The following is a 22,008-nucleotide window of genomic DNA, read 5'->3' on the forward strand; positions in this document are numbered from 1 at the left end:
TTGTGATTGAAAAGACAAACACAGGATCGATCAGAACACCAAAAAGTGTTCAGATATTGAAATCATGGTTTCCCTCTAGTTGAGTGTGAGTGATAAGGTCAAACAGAAAATATCAAGAAAATGAAACCTTTCTATGATATTCCAGTGACCTCATTTTCTCACACAACACTCCATACGTCCATTTGCGTGATTCGTTGCCATGACTGGGCTGGAGTCAGCGACCCAGATGTCATTGAAGGGATGAAGAACGAAGGTGTCACTGCAGTCCGTAGACTACATATTAAACATAATAACAATCTGCAAGACACCAACACATTTATACTCACCTTCAACAAACCAACAGTACCCAGAGTGGTCAAAGTTGGCTTTTTACAAGTGATGGTCGAGATCTACATACCAAACCTCCTTTTGATTCTATAAGTGTCAGAAATATGGCCATCACAAAGACCGTTGCTCAAAAAGCCAAATATGTGGTCGATATGGAGACCATTCTCAATAGGAATCTGATTGTAGAGCAACTCTGCATTGTGTCAACTGTGGAAAGGAGCACCATGCCAATACCAAGGATTGTGATACCTGGAAACAGGAGAAGGAAATAGAGAAGGTAAAGTACACACCTAATATTCCCTATAAAGAAGCCAGAAAACTTGTACAGGCCAAAACATCCTATCCTGGCCCATCCTTCTCCACTGTAGTGAAAAACAATCCCAAAACAATGAAGGACGCTCAAACACAGACAGATCCACCCGATTCAGCATCAAGCTCTAACACCCCTCATTACCAAAAACAGAAAAACACGGCATCTACTCAAACAACTTTCAATAATACCGCACCACAGAAATAACCAAGGAATAAAAACGAATCTCAAGGAAATAGGCAGCAAAAGGGGTCAGATGACACCATTAAACTCTGCAACAGTTTTGGATACGTTCAGGACATGGATGCAGAAGAAACTGCACCATGTACTCAAGGTGGTTTCAGACCCACCAACAACAAATTCACCCCTATACTTCCGCCAGAGAAATAACCACACACATTGCTTCCGCGAATGGTCTAACCTAGCTCCACAATCTTCAATTTAAACTTATAATGAAGAACACCATCATACATTGGAACTGTCACAGACTTAAGGCCAACTACAATATTCTCCTGCTTTTAAAAGAACATGATCCTGCAGTGCTATGTCTTTTGGAAACAGTCTTGAAATATACAGATAACATCACACTTAAAAACTAATCCCAGTTTAACAACTACTTTCATAATGTTGACAGGGCCTCAGGAGGAGGTTCTTTTGTTGTGAACAATAGAGCCCCTCATAGCATCATCCCATTAAACACAAATTTGCAAGCTATTGCTCTAAGCATCACTCTACATGGAGTGATTACCTTTTGTTCTCTTTACATACCACCAAATAGCAACCTAGTACCAAACAAATTAGACAGTCTTGTTCAACAACTTCCCGTGCCATTTGTTTTACTTGGGGATTTTAATGTCCGTAACATTTTATGGGGATCAAGACATAAGTGACAGAGGCCACAAAGTAGAAGACTTCAACTCTAGACACGATTTGTGTCTATATAACACCAAATCACTGACATATTTACACCTGTGTATGGGTACATATACGTGTATCGATCTGACAATTTGTTCTCCTTCACTGCTTTTGGATTATGAATTGAAGGTTGCTGATGACCTTCACAGCAGTGATCACTTTCCAATCTCCTTTGAAAATATTAACTCTACAATTGAATATGAAGAAGACAATTAAATATAAAGAAGGCCGATTGGGTTATGTTTGAAACAGTGTAAAATTAGACTGATGGAGGATACAGTTTTCAATGTTAATGACCCTATTCAGGACTTTGCTTCTATTTTAATCAAGATTGCAGAAGAATCCATTCCCATGTCCTCACCGAACTGAATAAAAAGAACCCAAAAATCTTGGGTCACTAAGGAATATAAGGAAGCCATTAGACAGCACCAAGAAGCATTGAAATAATTTAACAATCATCCAAGACCCGAAAATTTAATTAAATACCATATTCTCAGGGCCAAAGCTTGCCGCACAATCAAAGAAAGTAAAAGATCATCAAGGAAGAAATATGTTTCTTCTTCAAACTCTCGTTCCTCTATTAGGAAAGTTTGGGACACTATCTGCAAAATAAATGGAAATAGAAAAAACAATTCTCTCTGACATCTGAAACTGAATTCGTTTAGTTCAAAATGTGACATAGCAAATACGTTTGCTTACAGTTTCTCTAAAAATTCCTCATCATCTAATTATTCAGAAGCCATCCAAAGATTAAAAATTAAAAGTCATATTTAAAATTCACATCCAGCAACTCGGAAAGTTAATACCAACTGTTCTTACTATTGAAGCTTATGGAGGTTTTAGACAAGGCCTTTGATACATCCGCTGAGCCAGACTAATTAAATTACCAGTTTTGGAAACACCTTCCAGAAACATCATTAACATCTCTTTTGAAAATCTTCAATGCTTTATGGATTACTGGTAATGTGCCTTAGATTTGGAAAGAAGTAACAGTAATACTAGTTCCCAAACCAGGTAAAGATTGCGCAGATCCTACAAACTATCAACCCATTGCACTGACAAGCTGTGTGTGCAAAACAATGGAATGAATGATAAATTTTCAGCTTGTACTTGGAAACTAACAATCTAATATCTCCTTTCCAAATTTGGTTTTTGTTATGGCCATAGCACCAATGCTCATTTTGTTAGACTGGAAACATTTATTCGTGACACATTTATCATGAAGGAAAATTTAGTAGCGGTTTTCTTTGCTATAGAAAAGGCCTATGACACGACATGGAAGTAAAGGATATTAAATGACCTGCACGCTGTGGGTCTAAAAGGCTGTCTGCCCTCTTTCATATCCAACTTTCTCTCAGACAGAGCATTCAAGGTATGAGTGAGCTCTACCATCTCAGAAATTCACAAGCAAGAGATGGGTGTGCCCCAGGGCAGTATTTTAAAACATCAAAATCAATAGCATCACCAAGTGTATGGCTCTTGGTCTAGATTGCTCATTATACGTTATGATTTTTCTAATATGTTATCGATCTAAGCACATGCATACAGTTGAAAGACTGCTACGACAAAATATCAACAAGATTCAAAATTGGGCCAGTACTAATGGTTTCAAATTCTCAAAATCCAAAATGGTATGTATGCTTTTCTGTCAGTCATGAAGACATGATGATGAACCTAAACTCACACTGGACGGAATACCTATTCCAGATGTTGAGAAAACAAAGTTTTTAGGTATTATCTTCGACAGAAAACTGACTTTTATTCCACACCAAAAGAACTTGAAAGCTAAATGCTTGAAATCTCTAGATCTACTTAAAGTAGTAGCGCACACAACTGGGGTGCTGATAGAAAAGTCATCCTCAATTTATATAGAACGTTTATTTGTTCCAAACTGGACTATGGTTGCATTGTTTATGGTTCAAGTAGGAAGTCATATTTGAAGATGCTTGACACAATTCATCGTCAAGGAATAAGACTCGCTCTGGGAGCATTTAAGACATCACCATGTGAAAGCCTTCACGCTGAAGTGAATGAACCACCTTTATCACATCGTAGAAAAATGCTTTCTGCACAGTATGCTTTCAAATTAAGATCAAACCCTCTGAACCCTGCTTTTTTGGCTGTTTTTCAACCCAAATACAAAACCTTATACGAAAATAAACCAAATGCCATACGTTACTTTGGCATTAAAATATCATCCAGCTTTGACAGTAACAAAATTGATCTTTCTAATATTCAGAAAACATTTGTTTCTGAAACACCTCCCTGGCTACTTAAAGAAGTAATATTAATACTACTTTTTTTGCTACACAATATAAATAATCTGAGACAAATTTTTCCATCTTCCGCAACTCTCATCATAAACTCCTCACTCAATTTAAAACCTATACAAGAATTTATATCAGATGATGAGGAAAAGGCTGCCACAACCTTCATTAGTGTAAGACACGACAACACAAGTTTGTTTACCAAATGGTATATCACGTTTTTCAGCCAAAATCAGAGCAATAGACCTTGCTCTGCAATATACTGAAAACAAACGTATTTTAAACAGCATCATCTTCTCTGACTCCCTGTCAGTACTTCAGTCACCACACAATAGAAAACTGGAGAACCCATTATCAACCAATATTCTCGTCAAAACTATTGTCCTGAATACCTCCTACAGTATACAGTATACTGTTGATTACTTAACCATATTGGTATTAAAGGTAATGAAAAGGCAGATCACGCTGCTAAAATTGCCCTATCCTAAGATTTTAAAATACCATATACTGATTTTAAAATACCATATACTGATTTTAAACGAAGTGTCAAAGAGTCTTTACATCAGAAGTGGCATAGAATGAGTGAATATAAAACTTCACGCCATCAAGCCAACCCTAGGAGAATGGACTCCTTCCTACAGAATCATGCGTAGGGAGATAGTCATTGCAAGAATTCGAATTGGTTATACATGTACGTATATAACCCACTCCCACATACTAAAAGGCAAAGACCCATCAGATTGAGTTTCTTGCAATGAACCATTCACTGTTAAGCACTTTGTGATAGTGTTTTGACCTTCAACCTACGCACGTCAGTATTACAGTATGCATGACATGAAGAAACTTCTTGATACAATAAACATCACTTGTATTGGGAAATTTCTGAAAGAAGTAAACATTTATTCTAAGCTATAACTTTTATGCCATCACCTTGAGCATTTTTGTTTAATGTATATACCGTCCCTTATTTTCAACAATTTTTCATCTGTTTTTATTAACATACCATTTACATTCCCCGTTGATTGGGAAGCTTTATTTATTACCATTACCATCTTAGCGTTTTACCTTCAACTCTTTGGTTTTATATCGCTGGTCGATACGAAACCTTTTACCACTTTTAAATGATCCTACATATAACCTTTTGTATGGTGCTAAATAGCCTGAAAGTGCTGGTGCACTGTAAAAAATATAATCAATCAATCAATCAATCAGTTTAATTTAATGTAATTTAATTAATCATGCTTAGTGAAATGATCATGTAAGTCAACTGAAGCTCACTTGAGTCTCTTGTTTATTTTTAGGGTGCCTCTTCATCCTGGTGGAAACATATGCACTATCAACATCATGCAAAACCTAATGTGGTAAGATTCTATTCTTCTCCTCAACATGTCTGGAAATGTTCATGAAAAGTATGGATTTTGTTGTCAAGTTTGTATGTTATAGTAATCAAAGGAAGTACATGCACTTGTAAGAGCTGTGCTTCATAGACATTAATTTTCAACACAAAACAAGGCAGAGTCTAAGTTCTAAAAAGTTTCAGTATTGTGATCTCTGTTACAAGGTCATCCATTTTTAAACATTGGAAAGGATCCCATTTTACATCACTGATCTGCTTTAGTTGTAAACATGTTATAGTTTTAAAAAAATGTGTCATATCATATTATGTTGTCATCCAACGATAACATGGCTACTAATGGGAGACAACCATACTGAAACAGGAAAAATAAAGATGACAGAGTTAGGTTTATCTGTTATACTGGTGGGAATAATGGAATCACTGTTAGGTTTAGCACTAAGGCCAAAAATATTCGATTGTAGGGATTATATTTAAACTTTTCAGTTTAATTTATTATAATTTCCATTGAATTCAAGAGCCTCACTGCCATAGTGGTAAGTGATTGTGACCCAAAGGGTGTGGGTTTAATTCTACTGTAGAATCACATCGGGTCAACTAGCATGGTGTGTTCCTGGGCAAGGCACATTACTACGATTTCCTTGGCACTAAATAATATTCATGCGTTGCAGTGTTGTAAAATATTAAACCATGCAATTGAACTCTTTGAGTGGAATAATCTTATCTCGGTGGTGACTTTTGCACTGAATACTTTACGTATTTGTTCTAAATTCAAGTGGAAAAATTGTTAATCTTTTTGGATCTTATTAGTACATCACTGACCCATTGCTAACTCATTCAGCCCCTGATTTTTGTTGTTGTTGCCTGAAATGGGGGGTAAGAAACACATTTTGGAGGCTAATTCTGAATGCGTCCAAGTACATATGAATTCAATAGATTTTTATTTAGCCAGATGCCTAGGTGTGTTAGAAACGTCATTTTTTTATTGTCTTTTTCACTTGCATGTGTTGATGGAAAAAGTTGCAGTTCTTTTTTTAATAGCTTATTGTACCCATACTTTTTAAATGCCTGTCCATGTGCATATGCTATTTTCCTTCCAGATAAACAAGGATCCTGATGTAAGGGTGGAGTCAATCTTTGTTTTAGGAGATGTAATGCCAGTCGAGGTATGCATTTTTTAACAACTTATCCATAATTTTGTTTGCGTGACATATGACATGGAAGGTGAAACAGACAGTCATTTATAATTAACAAGAAAAGGAGATAATTGTCCTATTGGGATAATTAATTAGTTTTTTTTATACCCCTATCTCTATAGAGCTAGAGTAGTAACTATGTCCTTTCATCTGTCCTTCCTGACAACTTCGGTGACCTAGTGGTTAGAGTGTTGCCTCGGATGCGGGAGGTCATGGGTTCGATCCCCGGCTGAGTCATATCAGAGACTTATAAAAATGGTGCTAACAGCTGCCTCGCTAGGCACTCAGCATTGAGATGTTAGTGTTCGGACTGCTCGACCTGGTGTCAGAATAATGTGACTGGGTGGGACATGATGCTACATGTCTGCAGCATGATGCCCCAGTGCTAGACACCACTATAAACTGCCACACTGCAGATGTTGTAGTGTTATGGCTGAAAACTTATTACACCTACATTAAAACTCCAAATCACACACACACCGTCTCTCCTTATTTCCAGTCCTTGTTAATAGTACTAGTCCTGCAATTTTAAATGAATGGTCACGAAACTTGGTAAATATTATCATCATTTGAAAATGTGCATATCAACGAATCACTTTGCTCACAACATTGTCTTTGAGTTCTTGTCATTTTTGTTTTGTGTGTAAAAAAATCTTGTTAAAGCCATGAAACTTGTTAAATATAATTTTGACACCTGGAGACGCACAGATTGACATATGTCTCTGCACCTACATGGTTTGTTTGAGCTATTGCTCTTTTTATCATGTTGTTTAATGCAGTGTATGATACAATCTTGTTAGTGCAACCAGTCCTGAAGTTTTGTCTTGCTTTTAATGATGGCTGAGTAACTTTATTATGGTTATCATCCAAAAGATACACATGTTGAAAAGTGCTTGTTCTCCTGTTATTTTTCCAGGAGTTATTTCCCTTTTTATCTCATGGCTGGATTACAGAATTTTGTGTCTCCAGCTACTCTTACAGTTTACAGTGGATTGATTTGAAACGTAGATTGTATTATTGTCACCATTGCAAGATATTCATGCTGACAAACTATTGTATTTGCACTATTTTCTGAAAAGTTGTATGCTTTTTTTGTTACTTGAGGCTGATGTTCTTCATAGGGCAGGGGTGAAATGTGGGAGAGGACGGGTTATATTTATGGGAGCAAATTGGTTACCATTTCTTAAGTTCTTCATCAAGTATAGGTAGGTATCTGAATTGGTTGATCAACATTTTGATTGATCAAGGTAAGTTGACACTTGTATATGATGGGAGAGATAAAGAGAGGGATTCCATGATTGGGGAATCAGAAAATTAAACGACAGCAGTAATGAATTCATGACATGAAGTAAAACATAAGTTATACAGACACCACTTATCCAGACCTTATGATCATACAGACTTACAGATTATCATACAGACTTACAGATTATCATACAGACTTATGGATTATCATACAGACTTATGGATTATCATACAGACTTTTGGATTATTATACAGACTTATAGATTATCATACAGACTTGTGGATTATCATACAGACTTGTGGATTATCATACAGACTTATGGAGTATCATACAGACATACAGATTATCATCCAGACTTATAGATTATCATACAGACTTATGGATTATCATACAGACTTATGGATTATCATACAGACTTATAGATTATCATACAGACTTATGGATTATCATATAGACTTACAGATTATCATACAGACTTATAGATTATCATACAGACTTATGGATTATCATACAGACTTATGGATTATCCACAGAGCTGTTTGCTGCAAGTTTCACTTTAGTTTCTATGGAAAATTTCACAAAAATATGGGCTTTGATTCAGAGTATCCTCTAGAAAGTATTTTTCTTCAAAGCATGTTTGTTTTTAGTTTATCTGTTGGACTCTTAAGCTTGATCACTACAGCACTTGAGAAGGTTCTGTTGCACTACATTCAAGCATCTTGAAGATTATAATATTACGGTCAAGACCGTAAGATTGATTGTGCAAATCATGTCATAAAATAAAGCAATGGGATTTTATGATCACCCTGAGTAAAGATAAGATGGTCTTAGAAATGAGAGCAGATTGGATTGTGAACTTGGGTCAGCCAATTCATGCAAATTGTGGTTTATGTGTAGGGATTTGTTGGAAGAGAGGGCTGATAGAGAATCAGCTGTGACAAAAGTGGCCGCATGAATACTTTGTGAGGTTTTTAAAAATGTTAATGTTAGAATGGTTGTGTAACTTTAGCATGACAGACAATGAATAGGAGATTAAAATTACAGACAAGAATTTTCCAAACTACTGATAGAAATCTCAGGTTTAACAGGTGTGTATCTCTAATGTACACAATTTAATATGTATGAATTTATCAATCATCTCTGCAACTATTTATCAGGATAAAATCATTTGTCTCGTGATGAGTTTGAGTAATTGAAGCCTCACTGTATGAAGCGTCAAATAAATTTTATGCATTTATCCATATAACTTGCGAGTGATGATTATTATTCATTATGCAGCCTTCATAGAGGTAGGGGCATACAGAAATCTTTGTATCAGTCCATCTGTTCCACAGGTTGTGATGGTATGCCATTTAATATGGCTCGATAATGGGTTATTAATAACAACATTGAACAAATATATCATTTTTGAATGTTTATAATAAGCTTATTTGTATGATGTTTACAGGTAGCTAAGAAGAGGAAAAAGAGTCCCCCATACAACTGGCAGCATAGATATTTCTTTCTCAGTATGTATTTTGTAATTAGTATACACCTCTTTTGATTGGCCTTATATGCTATGAAATTATACATTCATTTTGATGGGGCCTTGTTGTAATGACAATCGTACATCCATTTTGATGGGTCATTATATGTTATGACATCGTACATCTATTTTGACAGGGCCTTATATGTTATGAAATTGTACATCCATTTTGATGAAGCCTTGTTTGCTTTGAAATTGTACATCCATTTCAATGGGGCCTTATATGTAATGACAATCGTACATCCATTTTGATGGGGCGTTATATGTTATAACATTGTACATCCATTTTGATGGGGCCTTGTATGTTATGACATTATCTGTACATTTCTGTACATATATTTTGATGGGATGATACATTTGATGACATTTTACACCCATTTTGGTGGGGTTTTCAATGTTATGATGTTGTCTGTACACCCATTTTGGTTGGGTTTTTTATGTTATGATGTTGTCTGTACACCCATTGTATGAGGTTTTGTATGTTTTGACATAAACTGTGCATACAGCTTATCATTGTGATGGGTCCTTATATGCTATGACATTGTACACTCATTTTGATCTGAGCTTATATATTATGACTTAGTCTGTACACCCATTTGATAGTCTGTACACCCATATTTGATAGTCTGTACACACATTTTCTGGGCCTAATGTCATGACATGTTCTGTACACCCATTTGATAGTCTGTACACCCATATTTGATAGTCTGTACACCCATATTTGATAGTCTGTACACCCATATTTGATAGTCTGTACACCCATATTTGATAGACTGTGCACCCATATTTGATAGTCTGTACACCCATATTTGATAGTCTGTACACCCATTTGCTGGGCCTAATGTCATGACATGTTCTGTACACCCATTTGATAGTCTGTACACCCATATTTGATAGTCTGTACACCCATATTTGATAGTCTGTACACCCATATTTGATAGTCTGTACACCCATATTTGATAGACTGTGCACCCATATTTGATAGTCTGTACACCCATATTTGATAGTCTGTACACCCATTTGCTGGGCCTAATGTCATGACATGTTCTGTAGACCCATTTTGATGGAGCCTTGTATGCATTTACCATGGACGGATGAGTACCTGACATGGCTGGGTTTTGCACAACCCAGCTGGGTTTTAAGATCAAAATTGGCAACTTTATTCAAATATGTCACTAAAATAAGTTCAGCCAAATATGGCAGACAGCATCCTCAGATGGTTGTCTTTCAAGTTTGTACCAATGATGCAAATCTGCCGTAAGATATGGATATTGTAAAGAAAACAAAACCTTAAATGACCTCTTCTCAATGACCACTCAGTTTTTATTTATGTCTAAATTTGACAGAAAGCATTCTGTTATTAGAATCTTAAAAAATAGTAAAATTTATGACTTTTAAAAGACATGTAACCTAATTTTTACCGTATTTTACAGAAAGCATGATGGCATTAAGAGTTTTCTTTTTTTTATACAGATGACGCTGATCTACCATCAGATTTTGCCACCATTAGTAAAAATAGAAGAACAAAATTCTTCACAAAAAGTGCTTAACAGATTTTGACCAAATTTGACAAAACATCTGAGCAGTGAGGGTTTTCACATTTTGTTCAGTTTGTTCAATTGATGCCAGTTTTCGATCATATATTGCCATCAATAACACAAAAAAACCCAAACAGCTTTAAACAACTTCTTTTAGAAAGTAAATGAACAGAATGTTACTTAGTTTGAGGGAAAGCATCCTACCATGAAGGGGTTTCAGATTTATAGAAATGAAACTGTTCTGCCATCAAATATGACTGCTGTTAATAAAACTATGGGGGGCCCCGAGTGGTCTAAAGCGCTGTCCGTTACAGATCACTGCCATCTCACCTCTGTCTGTGTGGGTTCAAGTCTAGAATTTGGCCAATGTGGGTATGTGAGAAAGCTTGACGGTAGTTTCTCGTGGGTCGGTGGTTCTTCCTGGGGTTTTCCCGGGTTCTTCCTCCACCATTAGTACTGGCCGCCATGCATAGCCTATCGTGTGCTGAAAAATGGCGTTAAACCCAACAACAACAACGACAAAAACAATAAAACTATGATAACCTTTTCTTGATATAATTTGCAGAATTTGACCATGCTTAACAGAAAACATTATGACATGGAAGTGTGTACAGATTATCAGTAGCACAGTAGTGGCTATATGTTCACAAATTAAATTTAAAAAAATGTAAAATAGAAGAAGTGTTCAAAAACATTTAGCAAGATAAACCTATGCAAATAAATGTTAACATGAAGTACAAGGTAAAATACAATAGTAAAAGTGTTAAAATTCTGTCAAAGGTTTATAAATAAAAATTCTTAAAACATCTCATTAGGGCATTGAGGTCTTTTGTTATTGCTGATATTTCATCAGTTATACATGAAGATATCAAGACAATGAAAAACCTTGAAACAGTTGTTTTCATTTTTTAGTCAGATTCTCATAAATGTGACTGTTAAGCATACCTTTGTCAGGTGAGCAATCTTAGACTGGGCCTCTTGTTTTGAACTTAACTGTTTTCTTGTACTGTTTTCACTGATGATTGGTGTCTTGAAACAGATAATTGTAGAACTGTTGAATATTTAATCATAATGGATAGTTAATAGCTAGAATAATCTGGCATTTGATGGTCATATTGTTAACTGTTTTGTTTAACTTTGTTTCAGTTGGACCCCCTCTGCTCTTTCCAGTTTATTTCCAGTACATGGTCTTTAGATTTTCTATCACCAGGCGACAGTGGAAGGTTTGTTGAACAGAAACATAATTAACAAATTATTTTTGAGGCGGGGAGAAAGAGTTTGTAGATTCCATAACATTTTTCTAGCTTCTCCTTGGCAGAAGATTCAATTGTAAGCCTTTATTTAGTAAATATTCCAAAAATCACAAAAGTCTATTTTCTAACATGCAGCTATATCACACTGACAAGTTTTGAAATGCATATCCTGCTCAGTACTTTCATGCATTCACAGGTATTCAAAGCAGTTGTTCATGAGGCTTTTTCTTTAATTTTAAAAACAAACAAAACTACTTTTCTCATTATTTATAATGACTGTATTTATCTTGTGTGGCAGCCATGGAGTTCTCTGCCTTTAAAATTGTAACAAGTGTGTACCCTTTCATTCTCTGTCTTTCTTCCTTTTACAGAATGTTTGTAAGGACAGTTGATAACCTGCGTGAAATCTGCAAAATATATCCTAAAAATTTAAAGACTAATTACAGTATTGCTTTATCCCATTATAATCTGCTTTGCTATAATGTGATTATAACATGGTAACGCTATGGATCATACGACCCAGACTGTAAAAATGCAAAGGAAAATTAAATACGAAATTTATTTCTTAAGAATTTTGAACATCCATTATTGCAAATGTTACATTAGAGCCATTGTACTTAATTTGGATATTGCCAGAACATGTTTTCATATCAGCTTTATACTCTATGGGCTGTTTGATTTAAACATGTATGGTACCTTGGGAAGACACTTCATTAAATCTTGTGGCAGGGTACTATGGTTCCTCCCAGGGTTCATGTGAAAATGATTTTAAAAAATTATAAATGGTATCTATGTGTGGCTACTACATATTGAATGTGCCTTTCCAGGGCCCCAAGTATGTTTTACTGGAAACAACACCTTGCCAATCATGCAGGTATTTGTCAGACTTGTTATCAATAATCTTTTCTGTGATCATCATTCAATTATTGGTCCAGAAAACTTTAGTGAACTGCTGTCAGACATTTGATAGGTCAGAAACATTCCCTCCCCATTCTTCTTCCACTTTTATCTAGCTGTATATATATATATATATATATATATATATATATATATATATATATATATATATATATATATATATATATTACTAAACATTATGTACGCCATTGTTATCATCCCACATAATTTAAGTTGTGATTATTACTCCTTTTTCTGTCACCATTCGTTCTTTGTTAACTATTTTTTGAGTTTCCTCATCACCATTGAAATTAAATGGTCTACAAAACTTGGTTGAAGCAAGGAGCTCTGTAATTCCCAATAAGAAGTTATGTTGGGCCCTTTTTGACATTATCCCATGGTATTTATTGTTGACAGTTTAAAACTGAAGACTGTGTTGGGTGATTGATAATATTTTTACTGTTGAAATTAAGCAGTTTTACAAAACTCGGATAGTGATTTGTTGTTTTGATCTTTACTTTGATATTGTTCTCAGAATCTTTAATTTATTTCAAACTAAGCTGCAATGATATTCATTGTTATAGCAATGCTGACAATGTAATAAGGGGATTCTGTTCTGTATCTTATATCAGGGGCTGGCAACCGACATCACGCGTGCCACAAGTTGGCACATCAAGACATTTTGTGTGGCACGTGAAGAGCAGCCAAAAATCTTGATTTAACAGTGTTACTCTCTTACTGCTGGTTCGCGCTTGTTTATTTTGTAATTAATCCAGAAAAAGGTGGCACATTATGTAAAATAGGTTGCTGACCCGTTTTATATGACGGATAGCAGTGTTAGAAAAGGCATGGCAGTGTATGATGTAATTTACTTTGTTGGTTGAAGCATGAGCCCAGGATTAGGGAGCAGTTATGAATAATGAAGCTGGGAGTATGATGAGAGGCCTTCATCTATTTGGATTAGCATTTGTTGTGAACATTGTGCTTGTTGCTAACATTGTGATTTTAAATGGATTTCAAACATGCAAACACATTTCTTGCTTCTGTTGTGTTACTTGGGGTGTTCTGTGATTTGGTCTCTAATGAGTTAAGTATTGCTATAAACACAAGGTGAGATATTTAATTGACAAAAATGACTTGACATTGCTCCTTGTAAATTTTTAAGAGAAATAATTTGATGTTCAGTTATTTAATTGCAAAATTTGTTTAGAAGTGGTAAATAGGTGTTTAGAAGTGGTAAATAGGTGTTTAGAAGTGGTAAATAGGTGTTTAGAAGTGGTAAATATGTGATTTTGGGCTTGTAAATAAAACAATAATATTCTTAACCCTTTCATCACTATGGACACTTTACTGGTCTGGGGCAGTGTTCTTCTCTAACGTTATAGCACCCGACTATATAAATTTCGGTACCTCTAATAACTTCCTACTTGTAATGTAGATACTATATTTGGATTATCTCGTGAGTTTAGCTTGTATACAACTAGAAATATTGAACAAAGTAGACACTTTTAACGAGTTTCCCGAATGGTGAAATTTGTATCCAAAATGGCGGAGTTCGAAGAAAGATCAGATGAGAGTGAAGTGTAAGATTTTGATTTATCAGAGATTTTACCAATTTTGACCTAGTAAAGTTGGATGAAAATGAGAGAAGGCATCTGGAGAGGCAATGGAATGCGCTTATGGGTGACAGTGATGACGATGAAGAGGACTTTGAAGGTTTTGAACCGGAGGAAGTGTACGCTCCACATAATTATGTTTGGACGAAGTTGGAAAACCAAAGGGATTTGTTTCAGTTTTTTGAGAGAGTTGGACCCACCCGAGTGTTAGATGGCTCCAGGAAAGCTTTGGAATATTTTCAAATATTCTATTCAGATGAAGTTTTTGGAAACATTGTCCGTCTAACGAATTTGAATGCGACGATCAAACTACACAAATGCAAAGTTCCACTGTGTGTTAATGCCAGGAGCACCTGTTTTGTGGACTTTCATACAAAGATGTATTACTGGCAGTGAAGACTTACCTGTGTAGTCTGCAGCTGACAAATGAATAAATATTACATGTACAGACATTATAAATGATAGATTCTTCTATAAATTCAATTATTATGCTGGTGTTATCAGTTTTATTTTAGTTGAAGATAAAAGAAAAACAGCTTTGTGAAATTTATTGTTTTACTCCCGATTAACTTTAACTAGAATTTGACAAGCTTCTACCTGTCAAATACCTGAAAGAAAGACTTGTGTTGCTACTGGAATTATGAGTACATCTAGGGTCAATTGAACAATTTTTTCGAACTTTCTAAGTTTTCTAAGCGGTAAATAGATAATTACTTGTATTTTACCTGTTGTGATACCTGTTTGCACCTGTATTTTAACAGTTGTAATAGATATGCACATTTTATTCAGTTAGTCATAAAATTTGATTTTTAACCTTGATTTTGACACCAAATCCAGCCAGATATCTTTAAAATTGGCAAAGTTATATTATTTCAAAATATTTGCCTCAAATGCAGTTGAAATATTTTGTCAAACATTTTTTTTCCTTTCCAAATGACTGATTTTTCATCAGTTTAACTCACTTTAAACTTAATGACAGCTGAGGTTTTCAATGATATATGTTAAATGATGGTGTTTTATTGTTAGGGCTGTTCCATTAAAATACATGAAATCCAGGTAAGGCACTTTTAAAGTGGGGTACTCACCCATAGATGCAATTTAGAATTTTCTTATCATTTTGATATAAAAACTGCCTTCTCTACCTGTATGTTTAAATGGAACAGCCCATATTCATATGGTCTGATGTATGACAATGTTTTTTTAAGAAAAGAACATGAAGTTCAGTCTTGTATCTTTATTTCTTTTTCAAAAGATTACTTGAAAGATAAAATGTACAATTACCATGCAGTGGAATTTTTTTTTAAATGTACCTAACATAAGATTATGGCTGTATGTTTGATTGGCATTTCATCTCCCCTCCCATCCTAGTTTCCATACTTGCCATGCCATTTTTCTTTCCATAATGTGATCAATATTTGAGGATTTCCATTTGCCACTTTGTAATTGGGAAGGTTTTCATTGAATGTTTGGACACCCATTTACCATTTTGTTTGATTATTTTCAGAATATGAGCTTGCTATTTTATTTTAAAACTTATGCTGCATTTCTCATTACAGGATTTGGCAGGGTTGTTTGCATTCTTTGCAAAGCTACTTTTCCTCTATGGCCCTCTGCTCGGATTCTGGGGTGCTCTGCGTTACTACTTTCTAGTTAGGTGAGTCTTAGAAGAATATTTTATTTTATGATCAGTCCTGATCCATTTGGCTTAATGCATGTACAGGTGTATTTAGTTTTGGATGGATTGTGGAGGAATTTTGAACCCTACTAAAGTTATTGTCATTCTCTCTTTTATTCTCTAAAAAAAAATTGGGTTTCTTGTGATGTCAGAGAACCTGATGTAATAATGTCAAGGGACATAACTCAGATCATGTGTTTGAGAGAACAAAAATGATCCATGACATTGAATTTCATATGACTTTTTCTAAGTTCAGCATTTGGACCATTGGATAAGCAGCATTTTGTAATGTTACTTGTCCAGTGAGAAGAAAAAAACGTTTGCCAGATTTAGCGAAACTTGGTAGTTTGCCCTTGCATGTTGCTTGACTGGTACAATGTTATCATCATAGCAAAATGAAGTACAGTTTGCCTTAAAACATAACCAGTCTTTTGCTTTCATGGTTCAACTAATAAAAATGTTTGTTACACTTTGTATTGTTCATACTTGGTGGGCTGCCTTGGATGAATTTCAATGCACAAATTTCAGCTCTCAGCTATGTACCTTAACCAAAGCTTGTGGACGACGTAAACAATGGGTAAGAATGAAGCAAATTGATTTTGTGGTCCAAAGTTCAAAGGTTAGAGTCACTGAAAGAAGAATAATGAGTTTTTACATAAAAACTTTAGTTCCAGAATATTTAGGACTTATACCTAAGACATGGAAGAGGCCCATTTATGATGGTGTCAGAAGGTCAAAGGACATGAATACTGTGGGTCAAAGAAAAATGAGATTTCAGAACAAATCTGTTATAAATTAAATTCCTTAACCAAACTTTCTTGATGGCTTGTATTTAGGATAATAAAGAAACACTTTCCATGGTCTGGAGGTCAGAGGTCACTGTCATGGTAAGTCTAATAAGAAAATAATGGCTTCTGCACTGTAACTTTAGTTCGTGGCTGCATACTCTGACTGAAGATAGAAGTCATTAAGATGCATTGGTCAGTGATCACCACAGTCAACCATATCCTACTAGTTCTTACATAGAGGACTACTATTGCACACATAGTATAATATGCCATGTATGGCACACATTTTAAAATCTGTCATGTAAGAGCACAAGTCATATACAGTTTGCATAGTACAGACATTTTACTGGAACATTCTGGGAAGACTGAACTCTGGCTCAGTTCTTGCCATCATGCTTCAACAGTGTTTGAACTTACCATATATACTCCCTTTTATAGCTGCCAACCCTCACGATTTTGGCATGAATTTCATGACTTTTTCAGCGATTCACGATGCATGCAAACAAGTCTCGAATTCCCCAATGCCATTATTTTAAATCTTTAATAAAATAACCTATTTCTTGTTAAGAGCTAGTCGTGACATCAGCAGCTGACAAAATGGTCTGGTACTGCTGGTCACGATATTAGTGGAACTTTAGCTGATCGGTACTGTTGGCCCGGTCGCAAGCATTTTAGCGTATTTTAATCTATACAAATGCTTTTGAGAGAAACTGGGGCCTAACCAGAATTTTGCTCTGCGCATGTGCTGCAAACACTGGTTTTAATCATTTGGCACTGCATCTTGAAAATGTCTTCACCAACAAGGAAAAGGAAATGTATTGCACATAAAGTGAAGTTTAGTTTGAAATATACCAAAAATTGGCTGTGCATTCAGCCATCAAACACCAATATACATCATGCTTTTTGCATGCATTGTGCCTCATATTTTAGCATTGGGCATGGTGGCAGAGACGATGTGAGGAAGCACATTGGTAGCAAAAAGCACATAGCTGTTGAGAAAATTAAGAACTCACATCAGATTTCAGCTCTGGAATATTTGAAGCCATCAACAGAAGACCTGCAAGCTGCCAATGCTGACGCATTGTTTGTGAGTTTTCTTGTTGAACACAATCTACCTTTGTCAGCTGGAGACCATGTTAAACATTTGTTCCGACAAATATTCCCAGACTGGAAGATTGCGAATTCATGTCAAAGTTCACTGATATTTATTACTATTTTCACTGACTGCGAGCCTGGAGGGTTGGCAGCTATGCTTATAAGTGAAGTCAAACTGCAAACAACAAAGATCCTGATCAGCTATAGCATAATGTGCATGCAGATCAGGGTCTATGTTGTGTGTTTTAGTGATTACTTCTAAAAAACTGTTCAGACTCAGATCTACCAATGCATTATATGATGGTAGATCTGCATCTATGCAGTTTGAAGTTGGACTCATCTTAAAGTTAGTATATATAGTAGTAAATCATACTAGTAAACCATGTATAATGACAGTATTCTTGACTTTTTGATGTTGTTTGTTCTTTGCTTTTTTTTAGTACGTAGGATTTTAAAGGTAGTGGATCATGGAAAAGTACATCCTTTTATTCATATCTGTTGTGATGAAAGCCTAAGTAGATGGCTAAATGTCCAGCATTTTTGTGGATCATATACAAGGTATGCATTAGAACTGCATATAACTGCAGAGACATTACCAATGAATACCAAGAACTGCATGTCTGCCATTCTGCATCCTCACCAAGGGCAGTTGGAAAAATGCTTGATAATAAGATAATCCTTGTAAGCATTTATGTATACAGTTGCAAAATGTTGCTTAGCAACTGCCTGCTTTTGGAGGTTAATCTACAAGTCAAATGCTTATATGATTACATTGAGCTTTTTTCATATTAGTGAATGTTGCAGATTTTGTAATGCTTACAACAAATCAACTGTGTTCAATTAATGTGCATTTGCTAATTTTTCTTGGTGGGGATCATTAAATTTCATGCAGATTTACACCATTGTGAGTCCACGACAAAACACTAATTTAATGGGGATGGGGGGGTGGGGTGGTAAAGCCTGATGATATCTTGAATTGAAATTGTACTTATATGTCTCTTGTATTTAGGTCTACATACAGTTAATTTTTGGGGTGGTGGTTGTGCTGTTAATAAACGTTTGGCCACAATCTAGCAAAGATTTTCTTTCCTCTCAATGTCTAAATTTAACAAACATATGTAAACCACAGCAATAATTTTGTTATTACTAATGCTCCTGAATGGACTGCTTCGGTGGCCTATGTGGTTAGAGTGTCCGTCTCAGATGTAGGAGGTCATGGGTCATACCAAAGACATTAAAAAAATGGTACTGGCAGCTCGGCCTGGTGTCAAGATAATCTGACTAGGTGGGACATCATGCTACTTGTCTAGCATGAGGCCTTGTGCATGACATCACTATAAACTGCCAAACTGCAGTCATCATAGTGATATGACTGGAAAAATGTTAAAGGTACATTAAAAATTCACACACACACACACACACACACACAACTGTATGAACATGACAACATGGGGTTTCTACTATATTCCTTCTATGATGTCAAATTTTCCTAAATGAAAATGGTGCTAACCTGGTGTCCAGTGTAGCTACCATAGTGGTCATCTTGAAAAATCTTGTTGATCCTAAATGAAAATGGTACTCCTTGCAAATCCAGTATGGCAGCCACAGTGGCCATCCTCAAAACTTTATCACTGCTTCTGAATGGATGGTTGTATTGTCATGTGGTTTTACTGAATGACTTCTGATGTTTGATTGATCCTGAATGTAAATGGTACCACTCAGATATTCAATATGGCTGTCACAGTGGCCATATTAAAAATCTTCTTGTAATTGCTTCTCCTGAATGAATGGACACATCAGCATGTGGTTTGCACTGGAAAACTTCTTATGAGATCAAGATAGACAGGGCTAGGGTTAATGGTGAAAATGTTGCTGATCTGACTTCCATTATAGTCATGATTTGCAGGAGTCTATTTGTCACTCGTGTTTTGAATGTGAACACACTGAAATTAAAAATCGAAGAAAAAAATCTTATTTGCTAAAGCTGTGATTTACCACCTGAGAAAATCTTATATTTTGAAGGAACATGGTTTATATAACAAACTTTGACCCAATATTTAAAAAAATTTAAATTTGTTACATGTTACTTTTTTAGATACCTCTGACAGAATTGTAATATCTTTATCTTGTAGTATTTCATGCTTAATTTTATTTGGATGCATTTATCTTACTAAATTTGTTTGGTGCAGTTCTTATTTTTACAGTCCCCACAACTGCACCATATGTTAATGCTTACATGTATTGTCCTGAACCATAAATTGCAGGAACTCTAATTTTGCATCCTGTTTTAACATCCATACCTTTTGTTATCTTGTATTAATACATGTTTGCATTTATTTGGAATAGTTTATCTTCCTAAAATTAATTTGCAATTCTTTATCTCGTTATGTTATGTAATTTTACTTTTAATCTGCACCATGTTTGTGTTAAATGTTTTTGCCCCCCGTCCCTACCCCCGCTGGACAAAAAAAACCCTCCAGGGGTTAATGAGAGCATTTTGATGACGTCACCAAATTTGAATATTCCTTGCTTATTTAATCTCTTGTGCATAGACATTGCACATAAATTACAAATTGAGCCAAAACAACAAAAACCTTCAGGGGTTAACAAGTTAACATGGCCACCACAATGGCTAATTTGAAGATGTTACTGCTTAGGAATATCCCTGAAGAATTTCAAAGACGGTTTCAACACTTGGCAGTTAAAAAGATGAAATAAATTTTTATCTTAAATTGCTGGTAAGTCTTCTCAGACACTAGTGTCAGATCCTTAAAGGACTTGTGTAATTCTTTTAAATTCTTTTTTTTGTTCTGATTTTGGGACTAATTTTTTAAAAAATGTCATTTTGGTATAGAACCTTGCAAGCAGGATTATACAAAAGCCATTAAATATAGGTAAATGAAGTTTGGTTTATATACATTTTCATATGGATATTATTGGATTATATTTTTCTGTCGTGCATTATGTTTCCAGGTGTTTTTGTTCAGATTTTAAAACTTTCTTGATATCAGCTTTCTTTTGGACAGAAGTATTTGTTTTACAATTGCATTCCAGATTTAACCTTGTCCTTGTGCTGCATTGAGGTATAAATTTCTTCCAGATGTCATAGATGGCTGTTGGCAAGAGTGGCATTATCATAAGGAAATCAGGGTTAGGGAATCAAATTCTGAGATAATTATTGGCAGTTATCAAGTAAACAGTTATTAATAATGCTGCCTCCTCCTAACTATTGTGATCTTTTTAAAATGCAGTGATTTAGGATGCTAATTTTCTTTTTCATTTAATGTTTTTAGCAAATATTTTTTCTTATCTAGAGGACACATTTTTATGACTCAGACAAATTCAATCACTATCTTACAGATGTCTTGAGAGCCATTGGTTTACATGGGTGTCACAGTCTAACCATATTCCAATGACTATAGAAGAGGACCAGTCAAAACCATGGTTACAGCTTCAAATTCATGCTACTTGCAATGTTCAGAAATCTTTCTTCAATGACTGGTTTACAGGTCACCTGAATTTCCAGATAGAACACCAGTAAGTATGGAAAACCATTCAGAACAAATTAACAGTAGTATAAGCAAACCTGGTTATGGGGAAAAATAAAATGGAACAAAATGAGAAATCCAATATTTTAGTGTGTTAAATGGCACTGATCATTAGCAAAGGAATTTAATAATGAAAACAAAACAGGTCAGTTCAAATCTTCAAAGCATATAAAGCTAAGATTTATGTCGGGAAGAATGTTGTAAGAACAGTTTAGTTTATTATTTGTCTTAATGTAAGCAATCCACAAGGGGACACAGTTTATATAGTTCTTTTCCTCTGACCAATATAAGCAAATTCTTTATTAGATAAATTCTGGGTAGGTGGTGGTTCAGAGCAGTCAAGTTCCCTTATTGCCCTATTTTCAAAGTGTATTGTTATGACTTGAATATGGTAGTAACATTGTAATGTTACATTTTCTATCAGTATGTAACTTTATATGTCTGTCCAAACATACATT

General features: G+C 35.2%; 1 protein-coding gene across 4 annotated transcripts in view; it reads left to right on the top strand.

Moving 5' to 3' along the window:
* LOC149790267 (acyl-CoA 6-desaturase-like) overlaps positions 1-22,008 on the top strand; it is an 83,749-nt gene that overhangs the window by 45,020 nt on the left and 16,721 nt on the right. For all 4 annotated transcript variants that reach the window (XM_089972314.1, XM_089972316.1, XM_089972313.1 and 1 more), the window contains exons 6-11: positions 5,121-5,180; positions 6,274-6,339; positions 9,063-9,123; positions 11,825-11,901; positions 16,001-16,098; positions 21,363-21,539. In XM_089972314.1, coding sequence (XP_089828440.1) covers positions 5,121-5,180; positions 6,274-6,339; positions 9,063-9,123; positions 11,825-11,901; positions 16,001-16,098; positions 21,363-21,539 — 539 coding nt within the window. The remainder of the gene's footprint in view (positions 1-5,120; positions 5,181-6,273; positions 6,340-9,062; positions 9,124-11,824; positions 11,902-16,000; positions 16,099-21,362; positions 21,540-22,008) is intronic.

This window comes from Sinohyriopsis cumingii, chromosome 10 (genome assembly GCF_028554795.1).
Source record: "Sinohyriopsis cumingii isolate HCF-2022 chromosome 10, ASM2855479v2, whole genome shotgun sequence".
NCBI classification, from domain to species: domain Eukaryota; kingdom Metazoa; phylum Mollusca; class Bivalvia; order Unionida; family Unionidae; genus Sinohyriopsis; species Sinohyriopsis cumingii.